The sequence below is a fragment of the Apteryx rowi genome, unplaced genomic scaffold (genome assembly GCF_003343035.1).
Source record: "Apteryx rowi isolate R43461 unplaced genomic scaffold, aptRow1 scaffold_399, whole genome shotgun sequence".
Lineage (NCBI taxonomy): Eukaryota > Metazoa > Chordata > Aves > Apterygiformes > Apterygidae > Apteryx > Apteryx rowi.
The window spans coordinates 243,955-258,907 of NW_020450518.1; the positions used below are offsets into that span (position 1 = coordinate 243,955).

Here is a 14,953-nt window from a genome sequence, read left to right on the forward strand (position 1 = left end):
GTGGCCCTGAGAGCTGTGGGGTGGCAYTGGGCATGTGGTCGTGATGATAGTCCGTAGGAGCTGGTGTAGCCGGCAGGAATGTTTTATGGAATTGCGGAAAATACTAGCAGCAGTAAAAGCAGTGCACTTAGACATAGAAACCCCCGTGCTGCCCACATTAATTCACGGGTGCAGATGCTCCCCTGTAAGCCTGGATACTGCTCTCCAAAATAATTTGACTTCGCTCGCTTCTCTTGGGTTTGGAAGGTGCGTGCTGCCCAGAGCGGTGTCAGTTATCCCTTTCTTGACAGTAGATAATTAAGACTGAAATTTTCAGTGATCGGATACCTGCTCCCTGCTTGTTTCCTTGAGGCAGCTTCACCTGATTTTTAGAAAAATTGAAAGCCCAAGGGAACTGTGGGTACATAGTTTTTTCTGGGAAAATAGTCCCCAAGTGTTTTCAAAATAAGGCAGAAAAATCTCATATTGATACTAGCCTATTCTTAAAACTGTTTTTTCGGATATGTTTTCACACTTTCCTGAGTGAATACAGTGCTTTACGTTAAAACTGTGATTATCAAACCTCTTTCCAGTGGTCATACACTGCAAGGTTTTGTAGTTTAGCCCACATTAGATATAGTTATGAATTAAATGAAAACTGTAATCAAAGTAGTTGATTGCCTGCTCTTACTATCTGTGTGATTCACTCCTAGCGTTGCCTCTTTCAACCCTCTGTCCTTTGCAAGCTGCAGGTTCTTGCACAGCCAAAGGAGTGGCTGCAGATTGCGTAGGACTGAAGAGATTTGGTGCTGTCTGAACTTCAGTCTTAATTTCTTAGGAGTTCTTGTTGCAACACCTGAGTCATGTGAAGTTGAGCAAACATGGTTAATACACACATGACAGTTTATATGTGAAGAAGATAGACCCTTCAGTTTATATATCTTTTCCTACCGAAAGACATTTTGAATGAATGGTTTTCAATGTTAGCACTACAGAAATGCATCTAAAAATATGCAGTTAACCAAACAACTGCCACTATTTTTTAAGATTTGTATTGTTTTATTGTATTTCAGAATTATAATACTATCATTCTTTGTGAAAACTTAGTGTTAAAGACCTTGTGAAAAAACGATGCATGTCAGCTACAAAAAGTTGAACAATATAGACTGTTGGCAAAAGAAATGTCCATAAAAGTTGATCGGTCACATGGTTTAAGAAGTATATGCCAGTTTATATTCCACAATAGCACTGGTGTAAGTAGACATGCTTTCTGTTTTCATGTTTTGCATAATCCCAATGAAGTAATTCAGATTAATGCTCCTGTAAGAGAATCGGAGAAAATAGTGCTAAAATTTACCTTGAAGGACCACTTGGCCATTTACACTGTACAAAGGAAGGATAAGCTATACCTAAACCATTAATTTCAATGACAAAGACTTCCTGGCACCCCTTTTGCTCTGTCAGTGTTCTGCATATTTTCTTTTTCCTTAATATCTCGTACCTTTCCCATTTAAACCTATATAAAAGTGTCCTAAACTGATCATATGTTCTATTTTAGTAACTCTTAGTATTTAAAGATTGATAGATCACTGTAACCTTTATGACTTTGTAGACTATAGGATGTTAGTGATTTATTTTCCTATTTGAAGTACAGCAGTGCTCTGCAACTGGTAAATGACAGGCAATGTGTTGCTTGTACAACCTTCCAGTACTGCATGCTGTCACAGAACCCTGTTACCGTTGTAGGTCAGACTGGCACGGTGAGCAAAGTACTTCATGCCAAAAATGTGTCTATTTGCTCTTGGGATCTTGCAGTGAGAAGACAGGGCACAACAGAGCACATCTTTAAAAATAAACTTTGTTTTAAAAAAAATCATTGATAGGAAATACATAGTCCCAGGTAAATTGTCTCTGTTAGCTATGTCCTTTCGATTTTTTTCCACGTTAACTGAATAATTATCCTTACTTTTTCCCAACTCAGTGCTAAGCAGTTTCAGCTAGACATTCGAAAACTGATCTTTAGAGCATTAATGAGTCTGAGAGCTAACCAGTTATTTGAGACAAACTTCATTTACTTTCTCTATCTGAGAATATTAGAAGGGGTGAAATGATGAGGCTTTGAAGAAGAACTGATTGTGGTTAATGGATGGTGCATAGTTTTTTCACATCGAACATGAATGTAAATAAGTAGCCTCTGTTTCCCAAACAGGGATGTTCATTTTAATAATTTTACATGGTCTAGGCAGAGATCTGCACAGTAAGATCTATCCGTGCTTCTGACTCTTGTTCATGACAGTTTGAGTTGAGGTGAGGTTTGAGTATTTGGGACAAAATACTTTTTAAGCAGCAGAGATGCTATTCTACTGTAGTTGAACAGCACTGAGGTAAAATAAACGATTGGAATTATACCTGAACCTAAATAAAAATGCCTTTCAGGTTTCCATGAGATGTCAGCAGATCTCTGGAAATAATAATATTAAGTTTGTGACTGAAGAAAACCTCCTTAAAACCTAAAAAGTGATAACTAAAGCACTGGTGAAAAATGTTGTGTTGAAGTGGATTTTATGTTGTGCCAAATATTTTGCAACTAAAGCACTTACAAAACAGTATGCAGTGTGTGTGAGCTGAATACTTAAAATTAAGTATAAAAATTTGCAGCTTTTATGCTAAAATCTTCTAAATTGCTGCTTGGATAATACCAAGCGCAGCTATATTGAGTAGTTTGGGGAGCCTGACCCCCTTTTCCCTTTGTTCTTCCATTTCTGGTTCCTCAGAGCATTTGTTTTGGGGCCAAACTCGCAGCGAGACTGAGGTGCTGCATTCTGACGTAGTTTAGGAGTTTGCCTGTTTGCATCCAGTGATGTAAAGTTTGCCAGTAAAGTTTCCTAGATGTGCAGAGCTCCCGTTACAGAACTGCTGCTCCTCCCGGGTGAGGAGCTGGTGCCGGTGCCTGCCCRGGATCCCCCAACTAGGGCTCTGCGTGCCGAGGCCCTCAGGGGCTTCGCTCAGATCGTGTGCTCGGGTCCTGCCTAATGCAGGCTGACGGCATCGACTTCAGCACAAAAGACAGCAGCTGCAGATGCTTTTGCATAACCAGAGAAGTCAGAAAGGGAGACGGATATTTGGTGGTTAGCTTTACCTTTGCAAGGCTAATTTCCTGACCTAAACTCTGTAGAGTTCCTCATGTCTTCTGCCATCACTTACTACAGACTGCTCTGGTCCCTAGCCGTGACTACTATCTATTTAACTTGTTCTCTGGATGGCAACAGCATCTGAAGTGAAGCAGTTCAGGCTGATTTTGTTTGTTCTTGACAACTGTGTGCCAGTTCTGGTGTGTGTGCGAAACACGCCATCACTGCCACAATTTGTTCCTGTATGGTGGCCAGGAGTTATCTTAATGTGAGGAGCTCTGACTTTGCTTTGTGGCAGTCCTCAGCTTCCTTGAGTCAGTGGAGGGTGGCAGGTAAGATCTGCTACGGTTAAGCTCTTGTTCTGGACACCCCTCTGGCCCGAAGCCCTCTCCATTGACTCTAAGGAGGCTGATCGACCTCTATGACAGCCCAATGTGATTACCTTTGTTCAGGTATCTAATAATCAGAGCACCCACTCAGGAAAGCGTGACAGCCAGATTCAATATAAGTTGTATGTTAAGGGTCTCCCGTGTAAAAAGACTGTTTATATCATTTGGTTTGGCAAGGCTGCAGGGAGAATACTCTTCTCTTGTTGAAGCGATTCCACTATATAGGTAAGAGTACACGATCTATGGTGCCACAAGACTGAGCAAGAAAAAAAAATTATTTAACTAATATTAAGGATACTATGTGTACATCTATGAGAACAGTCTATTAGAAATGATCCCCTTTTTATGGTACTTCCCGCCACAGTTATATTTTACATTAACTAAAAATTAGCTAAAATGCACAGCTGATCCAGCYGGCAGAGATCAGAATCCAAGGTTCCCCCTTTCACCTTTGAAGTTGCCCTCTCACCCTCAGTTAAAATACAGGTTACTGTGAATCCACTCAGACCTGTGGATTTCCTTATTTGGGTTGCCCACCAAAACATCTGGACAGTGTTCATCCCTAAATTGTTGAACTGTCGCTATTATTTTTGCCTACAAACACACAACTATTACTCGTAGGAGAAGGAGAAAGAAAAATAATAATCAAATTGCTTTCTCATAACTTCTAGCAGTTTCTTTGGTAAGGAAGCTTCTGCTTTTTACTTCAGGAATAAGAAAAGATTTAAAGCCTTTTGGTTTTTAAGTGGACCCAATAATTTTTGTCCTTTCCTTTTATTTCAGCCATGATCAGGTTATGGGGAGATCTCCCCACTCTACGCCCTACTGAAGTAACAGACTTTATATAACTTCTCTGAGTAGGTGCCTAGAACATTGTGGGCATTGCCAACATGTACCAATTAAAAAAAAACCTCAATCTAAAATATGAGAAATTTGAGTTCATGTTGAAAAATACATAGAGAATTGATGTGTCAGATTAGTCAGTGAAGTAAAATAAATCACTGAGAATATAGTGAAAGTTCCTTCCCATTATGGCTGTAGAATTATTGCAATAGTATCATAACTCTTTATGGTCTAGTTTTCTCTGGTCTTCTTGAGTTTGTTTAGGTAGGGACTTAGCCTAGGGGTAGTGGGAGTTTGTTTAACCACTTTATATGGTTAGGATAATGAACAAGTCATTAATCTTGTTCGTGCGAAGGTTTTTAGTCATCTGTATTGTATGTTTTCAACTGTCTGTTTAGTTATGTGCTGTCATGACCTGGTAGCTTTGTGATGCCACAGGGTATATGTATGTATATTAAAATAATACTCCTTCAGAGAATTCTATTTGCAGGAAAGAAATGACTTTTTTTGACCTTTAAATACTGAGGTATTAATGGCTGCTGCAATCTTTTATATATGTGTGTATACACACACACACACACGCACACACACACACACACTTACTGCACAAATGAAATAGCAGATGAGTTTTACTTGAGTAGCTGTGCAGAATCAGTCTGTGCAAGTCCTGGCTCAAAAATTCATGGTAAGAACATGATTGCAGAGACCCCATTGGGGGAAATACAAGCTGATTAATACATTTACATAAATTATTGGAAATGTTCTAGTCACCAGAGGAAATGTTAGCTTACATATCTAAAAGGAACCCTATGAATAGGGGAAGTGTTTCTTTAGCTTTGTGTTATATCTCAGAAAACTAATTTGAAGCAGAAATAAATGTTGTAAAAAATATACATCTGATGAAAACTTACTTCAAATCTGTGAGCCGTCTGTAGAACAGCTGCTGTTTGTTTGGTTTTTTATTTCACCTTTCAAAAATCTGCTCTAAACTTCCTGATTATCAGAATAAATAAGAAAAATACTGTATTTTGAAGGGAGGCAGAGACAAGTTAACCATTTTCCTAGCTGTCTTGAAAAATTTTATGAATTTATCTAGTCTACAAGCTCATCTCTTTGTCTTTTTTTATCTTCCTTTTTAAGAATTTAATGTCAGCAGGTCAGCTTTCATGAGCAACTGCATTACGTGCCTGTGTATATGTGAGACAGAGGCAGGAACATAAGAACTATGGGAAAGATTTGGACATAAATTTTCTGGAGTGGTGTTAAATAGTGAGTAAAAAGAGAAAACCAAATTTTTAAAATGATTTTGTAGGACTTTTCAATGGAATGTGTACACAACTTTCCCTAGCCTTGCATAAAGGACAGGTGCTCGCTGCCCACGAATTGTGAATAATCTTGTGAATTTTGTTTAAACTTAAAACTAGCTAATTCTTTTGTTTACATGCAGATGTCAAAGATGGGTAGAGAACTGTCGAAGGGCAGATTTAGAAGATAAAACTCCAGATCAACTCAACAAGCACTACAGACTGTGTGCTAAACATTTTGAGACTTCTATGATATGTAGAAGTGTAAGTAAAACCAAATACTTGTTTATTGCATTTTGCAAGATGTGATTAACAGTTTTAATCAGGAAGTTACATTTTAATCTTTAATGCCTTGAGTAACTGTTCTCTGGGAAAATTAATCTCTTAGTTTCACTGAGATCATTATCATGGTCCAGGCACCACGCAGACTCGCGGATGTTTGTATTGGCAGAAGGGATGAGGTGGAAATGAGCAGTTGGGGAAGAGAAAAGCTGAGCTGCTTCTTCTGGTTTAATATGTTTATGGAGCTCTGGCCTTCATTGCAGTTCTTTCCTCACATGAACCAATGCTCATTTTGTTTACTCTCATTGGATATTACAACATTATATAAATATATTGAGTGTAAAAGTGTAAGTTTGTATACCTCTATTTAAAATCATTAATGTGCTGTTACTGAAGTGTGTACATGGCGTGATTTGAGTTCAGTTACACTCTGTTGTGGCCAAAAGCTTTAAACATTCTTTACATCTGTCAAGCTTTTGGTTCCTGCTGTATTTTATCCAGCTAAAATCATGTCACTGCTTCCTGTTAATGAAATACACAGTTTTCAGTTCTTCTCATTAACAAGATGGTGCTGATTTTAACAGCTTCCGTAACAGCAGGAGAACATTGATTTGGTCTTTGTATCAAGTTTTAATTTGTAGGCTAAGTTCCACTCTGATATATATGTACATTTGGTCCTTCAGTTACGTAGGATAACTTAAAATGCAGGTCAGAATTTGAGCTCTTGGTGACATTACACATGACAGGGTCTATGAGTATCCAACATCCCAGAAACAAGCAAACAAAAACAAAACAGTGAAAGCAATTCGGAATCTGAAATGGAGTTTTATGAAACTTAGTTTACTTAAAGTGCACTTCAGGCTAATGACATGCATAAATATGATCAGGTAGAATTAGGTGCTTAATGGAACCTATACAGCTTAGACAACATAAGTTTACAATATATTCAAATATGAAACTTTACTTAAAATAATTTTATTTAACTGCTAAAGACATTTACACGAACATCTAGAAGAATTCTTTTCTTCCTGCTACTGATTTGATAGATAACTTTTCATTCAGTATGGTCTTCCACGGTAGCTGGGTGTGGAAATTCATAAATCTACATAAAGAAGTAGTTGAACATTTTCATTATGAAAATACTTACAAATTTTTTTCTAGAATTGTGAAATAAATGATGAAAAACAAAGCACGATAGTAACAAAAGGTTTCCTTTCTGACGTATGGGTATCCTTTATCCAGAAGGATTATTTAAAGAAATGATAATATTAAGGTAAATTAAAATTATTATATCAGGGATATGTGATATGAAGATAAAGGGGAAAAGTAGTTATGCTTTTTGGGGGGTATTTCTCTTCTTATTTTCAGTTTTCTCTTGATATGCCTGAAATGTGAATTGCGTAGTGTAGCATTTTGTTTGTTCTGAACTATCAGAAAGTAAAAATACTAAAGGAAAAAGACAAATGCAGTCTATCTTTACTGTCAAGTAAAATGCAAAAATGAAAACATAAACAGTTAGAAAAAGAGTGCATGGCTTCTGAAATTCATTCTGGGTTTTTTGTATTCATGCAGTGAGAACTTCCCAGAGAAATCTCTAATCTAGATGTCTATCTTCTTACAGAGTCCTTACAGAACAGTTTTAAGGGATAATGCTGTGCCAACTATATTTGATCTTACAAGTCATCTGAACAATCCCCACAGCAGACATAGAAAAAGAATAAAAGAACTGGTAAGTTTTTAATTTAAGAATTTGTCTTTATTGTTTAAACATGCAAAGAAAGTTCAGAAGAAATTTTATATAAATGTGTCAAATAATAATATTTAGCATGTTTAGTTTTTAGTTTCTCTGCTACCTATCCTGGTATCTTTTTGTTGATTCTAAGTTAAATATCTAAATACTATGCTAATATAACTTTTATATACTAAGGAAAGCTTGATGAAATTATCTGGAAAATGAGTTGTTTTGGTCCAGAGCTGATACTGTCTTCCAAAGACAGTGTACAGCTTCCTTTAAGTGTTATTACAGCACTAACTGGATACAGCTTATACATGGTACGTTGAAATTGGCTACATATGGATTGCATCTTCAGTGCACTTGTTTCACTTCTGAAGTCTGCAGCCATTTGGGGTGGGTTTTTTTTAGCTGCTTGTTCTAAAAAGATGATCCATGCATAAAACCAAGATCAGGCAGTTCCTTGTGGAATTGTGATTTGTCAATGGCTCTTTTATATCATTTACAGAAAAGACTGTCTATAGGTCTCTGTAGATTTAAGTGAAAATTAAGAAGAATTCAACTACTGAGGTCTGTTTATATGTTAAAAAATACAGATGAATTCTAGGTATTCCTTCATAAGTTTGATAAATCTGTTTATTAACCAAAACTTAGAAAGTAGAGTAAAAGACAGTTCTGTTTGACTAGGTGCATATCCATATCAAAACAGAATTCTTCCTTAAAACTAATTTACTAACAATTGTTAAATATAGATTGAATAATCTCCTGGTATAAGTATAGGAACCTTAGCAGTAGGAGCAAACTATTCTGACATAGTTAGTAGATATGTACGTCATGACAGCAATAAACTATCTGAAGAAACTCCTTCTTTTGCACCTTCTAGCACTTTTTGATAAGTATTAACACTTTTAAAATGGCCTCATCTATAATGTTAGTATCTGATCTTGATGTGCTTTAATATTTTAAGGTCACATGGTAGGCATTATCATAAATATAATTTTTTCTTTCTTTAAGAGTGAAGATGAAATAAGAACACTGAAGCAGCAAAAGAGTAAGTGAGCAAAATATTTGGGCTCATCGAAGAGTTATTTAAAAGCAGATAGGGTAGTGCAGAACGCTAACTGTAAGCTTACATGTATATTGTGAGACTAGCTGAATTGCTGCTTGATTTAAACAGCCAGTCTAAACTCTCTCTGAAATACTCATTCACTTTTAAACTGGAAACATTATTCTCTGGACTCCAGTAACTTAAAAGGCTATGGGAATAGCAGGGGAAAGCAAATGTTATGTTTTACTCACGTGTACTCTTATACTTACAGTATTTTATGTTTTGTAGTTGATGAAGCTTTTGAACGGGAACAGGCAACTCAAGAATTGAATGAAAGCAATGCGCAGAATACTGTTTCAGAGGAAGGAGGAGAAGAACAAGAGGAGGAAGCTGTTCCCTTAACGCTTGAAGAAAGAGAAAACAAAGATTACCTTAAATCTTTGTTTGAAATTTTGATCCTAATGGGTAAACAAAATATTCCCTTGGATGGCCATAATGTTGATGAGCTTCCAGAAGGTATTTTCACTTCAGATAACTTTCAGGCTCTGCTGGAATATAGAATAAATGCTGGAGATGAAGTTCTGAGGAAACGATTTGAGATGACTGCAGTAAATCTTGAGTATTGTTCAAAAACTCAGCAGAAGCAAATGCTTGAGATCTGTGAAAGCTGCGTTAGAGAAGAAACACTGAGGGAAGTAAGAGACTCGCACTTCTTTTCTATTGTTACTGATGAAGTAGTAGATATAGCAGGAGAAGAACATTTGCCAGTTTTGGTAAGATTTGTTGATGAGTCTCATAATCTAAGAGAGGAATTCATAGGGTTTTTGCCTTATGAGGCTGATCCTGAAATTTTAGCTGTTAAATTCCACACAACTATTACTGAAAAATGGGGTCTAAACATGGAGTACTGTCGAGGTCAAGCCTACATCGTCTCCAGTGGGTTTGCTTCTAAAATGAAAGTTGTAGCTACAAGACTCTTGGAAAAGTATCCACAAGCTGTGTATACGCTGTGTTCCTCTTGTGCCTTAAATGTATGGCTGGCAAAATCCATCCCTGTTGTTGGTGTTTCCATTGCACTAGGAACAATCGAAGAAGTCTGCTGTCTTTTTAATCAGTCTCCACAATTACTAGTAGAACTGGACAATACAATTTCTGTTCTTTTTCAGAACAATGAGGAGAAAGGTAATGAGCTGAAGGAGATCTGCCGTTCCCAGTGGACAGGCAGACATGATGCTTTTGAGGTTTTAGTGGACCTGATGCAAGCATTGGTACTGTGTTTGGACGGTGTTAGCAGTGACTCATCTGTCCGGTGGAGCAACTTTATTGCTGGTCGAGCATTTGTGCTTTCAAGTGCGTTAACAGATTTTGACTTCATTGTCACTATTGTAATTCTGAAAAACATTCTATCTTTTACAAGAGCATTCGGAAAAAATCTCCAAGGACAAACATCAGATGTGTTCTTTGCAGCTAGCAGCTTAACGGCAGTGTTGCATTCTCTGAATGAAGTGATGGAAAATATTGAAGTTTACCATGAATTTTGGTTTGAGGAAGCAACAAATTTGGCTACAAAACTGGATGTACAAATTAAACTTCCTGGAAAATTTCGCAGGGCACAACAGGGTAACTTGGACTCTGAGGTAACTTCAGAAAATTACTACAAGGAAATCCTTAGTGTCCCCGCAGTGGAGCACATTATTCAAGAATTAAAAGATATATTCTCAGAACAACATTTAAAAGCTCTCAAATGTTTATCATTAGTGCCCTCAGTCATGGGGCAGCTCAAATTCAATACATCTGAAGAGCATCATGCTGATATGTACAAAAATGACTTGCCTAATCCGGACACGCTTTCTGCTGAGCTTCATTGTTGGAGAATCAAGTGGAAGCACAGAGGAAAAGACATTGAGCTTCCAGCTACTATTTATGAAGCACTTCATTTGCCTGACATAAAATTTTTCCCTAATGTATATGCATTGCTCAAAGTCTTGTGCATCCTTCCAGTGATGAAGGTGGAGAACGAGAAATACGAAGTAGGACGAAAGCGCTTAAAGGCATACCTGAAAAACACCTTGACAGAACAAAGGTCAAGCAACCTAGCTCTGCTCAACATAAACTTTGATATAAAACATGACTTAGATTTAATGGTGGACACCTACATTAAACTCTATCCAGATAAAGTGGAATTTCAGGAAGACTTTCTTCCCTCAAATAACTCCGAAGTAACAGAAGATGCTTAATTTTTTAAGCTCTAACCAGTCTGTTGAAACAGCTTTTTCCTAGTTAAACTTCAAGGTTGAGAGAAAAAGCTGTGAAGTCACAAAAATCACTGCAATGGTATTTCCATTTTAGGTCTCAGATTGAAGAAGCAGTGGTCAGTGACCCAAGTTATGTTTTGTTTCATCTGCATTAAATATATTATGTGAACAAAAACAAGCCTGAAAATAAACCTGTGCTCTTGGCAAAGATGGTGCTTTCTCCATCTGATTGACTTAATTAGGTGCTCGTTTACATTGTTGCATCTTGGAAAAAGTACGTTGTGGTGATTGTAGATCTGATGGGGCTGTTACATATTCACTCATGAATAAGGATAAGAAAAAACTCACAATGTTAAAAGGAGAGTATAATCCGTTTCAGTCTAGTTGCTTAGAATTTTCCTCTTTTTGAAAACTTAAAAAAAAAATCTTTAACTGGCAWATATTGGCATTTTGGAGAGTGGATTCAGCTGTTGCACGATCCTCGTGCTGTGGACTGTTCTCTATAAAAAGTAAAATTTAATGGTTTAGAGGTACGATAAGGTTTCATTGGAAGACTCAGCCTCTTTAATCACTTGATGACTGTTTACATTCCTTTGTGTGAGACACACAACTGTTTTTTTTTTTCCTTTAGGTTTTTAACAGGTATGGCAGGAATACTGAAATTCCTAGAAGACACTAAAAATTAAATTTATTCCATGTCATTTAAATCTGTTTGTTCTATCCTGTCTCTGATACAAAATCGTGCATCTTATTGTTTATTTGTAAACTCACCCAGGAAAGATTACAAAGAAGAGTTTGTTGTTTGTCTAGAAGTAAGATTGAAAATATTGCTGTTATTTTTGGCAAAAATAAAACATTTTGTACAGTTTATTGCAATTTAAAATAAAATGTGAATTTGTTTTTTACATAGTATTGAATTTATTAGCAAAGCAGTGCCTCTTTGAGAATGTGTGTTCTTTTGTAAGTACCTTTAGTTTTGGCTATTTTTTCTCCATTGTTTCTGCAGTTCTAGTGAGTGGCATTGTCTTAAGGCACAGGAAACTTTGTGTAATAGCACTTCTGATCTGTATGCTCTGCTGATGTTTTTTTTAAAGTATTTTGAGATAACTTTAAATACAGTGCTCTTAATTGTGGAAGTTTTGTTTAACTGAAGCACTGACAAGTGGAAATGCATTAAATTTGAGATGGTTAAAATGTTGCCAGTTTTTGCAGCTATCCTGATGCATGCCAATTTTGTAACTTATTTACAGTTGTCATTTTGTGTACTTTTGCTTACAGTTGTAGTGGGAAGGATCCCCAGCAACTGAAAACTGAATGATTATAGAGATTATGACACATACAATTCTTAAAGTGTTTTAATACCATCAAACAACAGGAATAAATTGGGGGAAAAAAAAAAACTTAGTTATAAAAAGCCTAGATGTTAAAATGACTATGTTCATTTTAAGAAATGTTTTCAGGAGCTTTTATTTACATTGAAGCAGTAAAAAATTATTGATAAACTTACTGTCTTTTCTTCCACTGCTACTTGTATGTACTTTCTGGCATGCTTTCTTAAATGATACTGTCACTGATCCACATTAATTCAATTGCTGCCTCACCCAGTAAAAACTATTTTAGCTAATAGCTTCCCCCCCCCGAATATATGAAAATAGCCAAAATTATATTAGTCTTTTAAAAATTGCTATCAATATATTTTTATTTAGATTTCACACAGAAAATTTCCTTCACTTTTAAAAGAACATTTCAATTACAATATTAATAAAGGAAATAAAAATCCTTTCCCATCCTGGGACTGTCTGCGAGTTCCCCTGCCAAACAGCAGTATGTGATGGTCGTGACCGCTAAGGTTGTGAACCATGTCTCAATCCTCTATGCAGAGGTCAGATTTTTTTTTTTTTTTTTTTTGAGGGAAAAAAGATTTTTAGATTCTTCTGAGAGATAAAGTCATGACTGGGTAACAAACTGGTTGAACTCTCTAACTTTTGTGGCAGCAGGCAAGGTTATTTCCGTAGGGGGTTTTAGTGTACTGTGAACCAGACTGATCTCATCTAATTTCTGTCACTGAGCTCTGATCGATCATAACTAAGAGCCTAGTTGCTGTAGATCCCTTCGCTATCTAGGGAAGAGAGACAGGTACCACCAAAGGACAGTTCAAGCTTGTCTACTTTTCTTCACTGGTTTACACAGAGACAACACAGAACTGCTAGTCTGCTAATACAGGTATTGCACTTAAGTGGATGAAATCAGATTGGATGAATCCAGGCTTAAGCGCATAGTCACAAGTCATAGTTCTGGAGCTCAGCTGAGACGTACAGTTGTGGCTGGCTTTTTTAATTAACTGGCTCCCAAGTGCCTTGTTCGCTTCTTTATCGTTGCATTACCTTTCACAGGGATGCTTAGATTGTCTGTAATCAGCCAGAAGAGGAAAGCTCCTTGTTTAGATTATTTGAATTGTCCTGTTGGTGCAGAATGCCTCTTTTTTTAGGTGTTGCTGTGGATCACTTAGCTACCTATAGCAGATGGCCTGAGTAGAGCCCTCCAGGGTGATGGCTTGGCAGGATGGAGAGGAGCAAAGGAATAGCACGCTGCAATGACACGTTCCCCTTTAACTTAAGAGGTTTTTGTGAAAGAAAAAAAAATACTGGAATTATAGTCGCTTTCATCAACAGATTCTTGAAACTGAAGGAACAGTCACCTTAAATATCCCACCAACATAGGGCAGCATGTATTTCCAAGGTGCATCTGTGGTATTTACCTTGCTTTGATCTGGCTCTTTGGAACATTCCATTTAACAAAGCAGTATGTCTGTGTAAATTATTTTAAGTATAGCTGCTGAGACATTCATATATATTAGTGAAAATGGATGCTCCTTAGATGCTCAGTTGATCATGTTTTGTCAAAGCAATGTTTGTCTTAAGAATATGCATTTCTTTTTCCCATGCGAGCATAAAATTTCCATTAGAATTTACTATTGGTTCCTTGAAAAGCAGAAATAGCACTACAGGAGATAAAAAGCTCCATGCTATCTTTGGCTTTAGAAATCCTGTCGCTTCTTACTTGGTTGCCAAAATTCTGCTGTAAAGAAGCAGAGGACCAGAACCACTTAATGATTCTGGGTGCAGCTATCCTGTTCCTCCCTTTATTCTGTTTCTGTGAAACACCTCAAATCTCAGGTTTGCCAGAAACATCCAAATTACACAAAAAAGGTGAAAATAAATCTCTTTACTGGATCTGTTTCAAGAAACAGATGCTGACTTAGAAAAACAATAGGTGTTACCCCAAAGAAGGCTTAACATTTGATAATTTCCAGACCCCTAATACTCCCTCCTTTCCCTAAGGAAAACATTTCTTACAAGCACGGCATTCTCCCTACCATTTTGCCTACCGTGTATATATAGTGGCATATCAGCAAAAAATGGAATTGGAAATAGTAGACAGATGCACAGCTATTTCAAAATAGATGTGTGTTCATTGTAAGCTTTCTTCACATTGCAAAATAACATTCTGTTAATCGAATTGAATTCAATAGGCATGTTCCATAATGAAATAATGGCTCTTTTTATTACTGCTATAGTTGTCCACTGTGTCTATTTATTTATTTCAATGTTGCAAGCTTTCTTCCTTCTTAAATCTGTGCCTATGTGTCTTCTATTTTAGCTGGCAGCATAGTTATCCCTGGAAGTGTCCTTGAAGACAAGGCAGGTACAAGTAAAATCTGAGGAGGAGCAGTGCAGCCGTGACAGAACAGATGCCCTGGTAGTGCCCTATTCCTCTGCTTTTTTGTATGATCAGCCGCTACAGGGGTGATAGTTTGATGTGAGTACCCCAAAGCTGACTGCGTGGTTGTGCTTTAATCTCTTTCTTTCAGGACGTTGGACTACTATTCCTCTGGATAAAGTCTGGGTTAATTCCACTCCCCCAACCCATCCCCACTTTATGTTTCATTAAAAAAAAATAATGTTTTCTGTTTTGTCTATATACGGCTTT

The 14,953-nt window shown here is 36.9% G+C and overlaps 1 protein-coding gene across 2 annotated transcripts; it reads left to right on the top strand.

The window, feature by feature from the left end:
- Nucleotides 1-11,833, top strand: THAP12 (THAP domain containing 12). 2 transcript variants are annotated; one of them, XM_026074747.1, is made up of 5 exons: nt 1-246; nt 5,790-5,910; nt 7,550-7,657; nt 8,675-8,711; nt 8,997-11,833. In XM_026074747.1, exons 1-5 carry the CDS (start codon nt 44-46, stop codon nt 10,943-10,945), a joined length of 2,418 nt encoding a protein of 805 aa, XP_025930532.1. In that variant the 5' UTR covers nt 1-43; the 3' UTR covers nt 10,946-11,833. The 2 variants fall into 2 exon arrangements, with proteins under 2 accessions (XP_025930532.1, XP_025930533.1); XM_026074748.1 differs by lacking the exon at nt 1-246 and adding an exon at nt 4,245-5,611.
- Nucleotides 11,834-14,953: the final 3,120 nt, after the last annotated feature.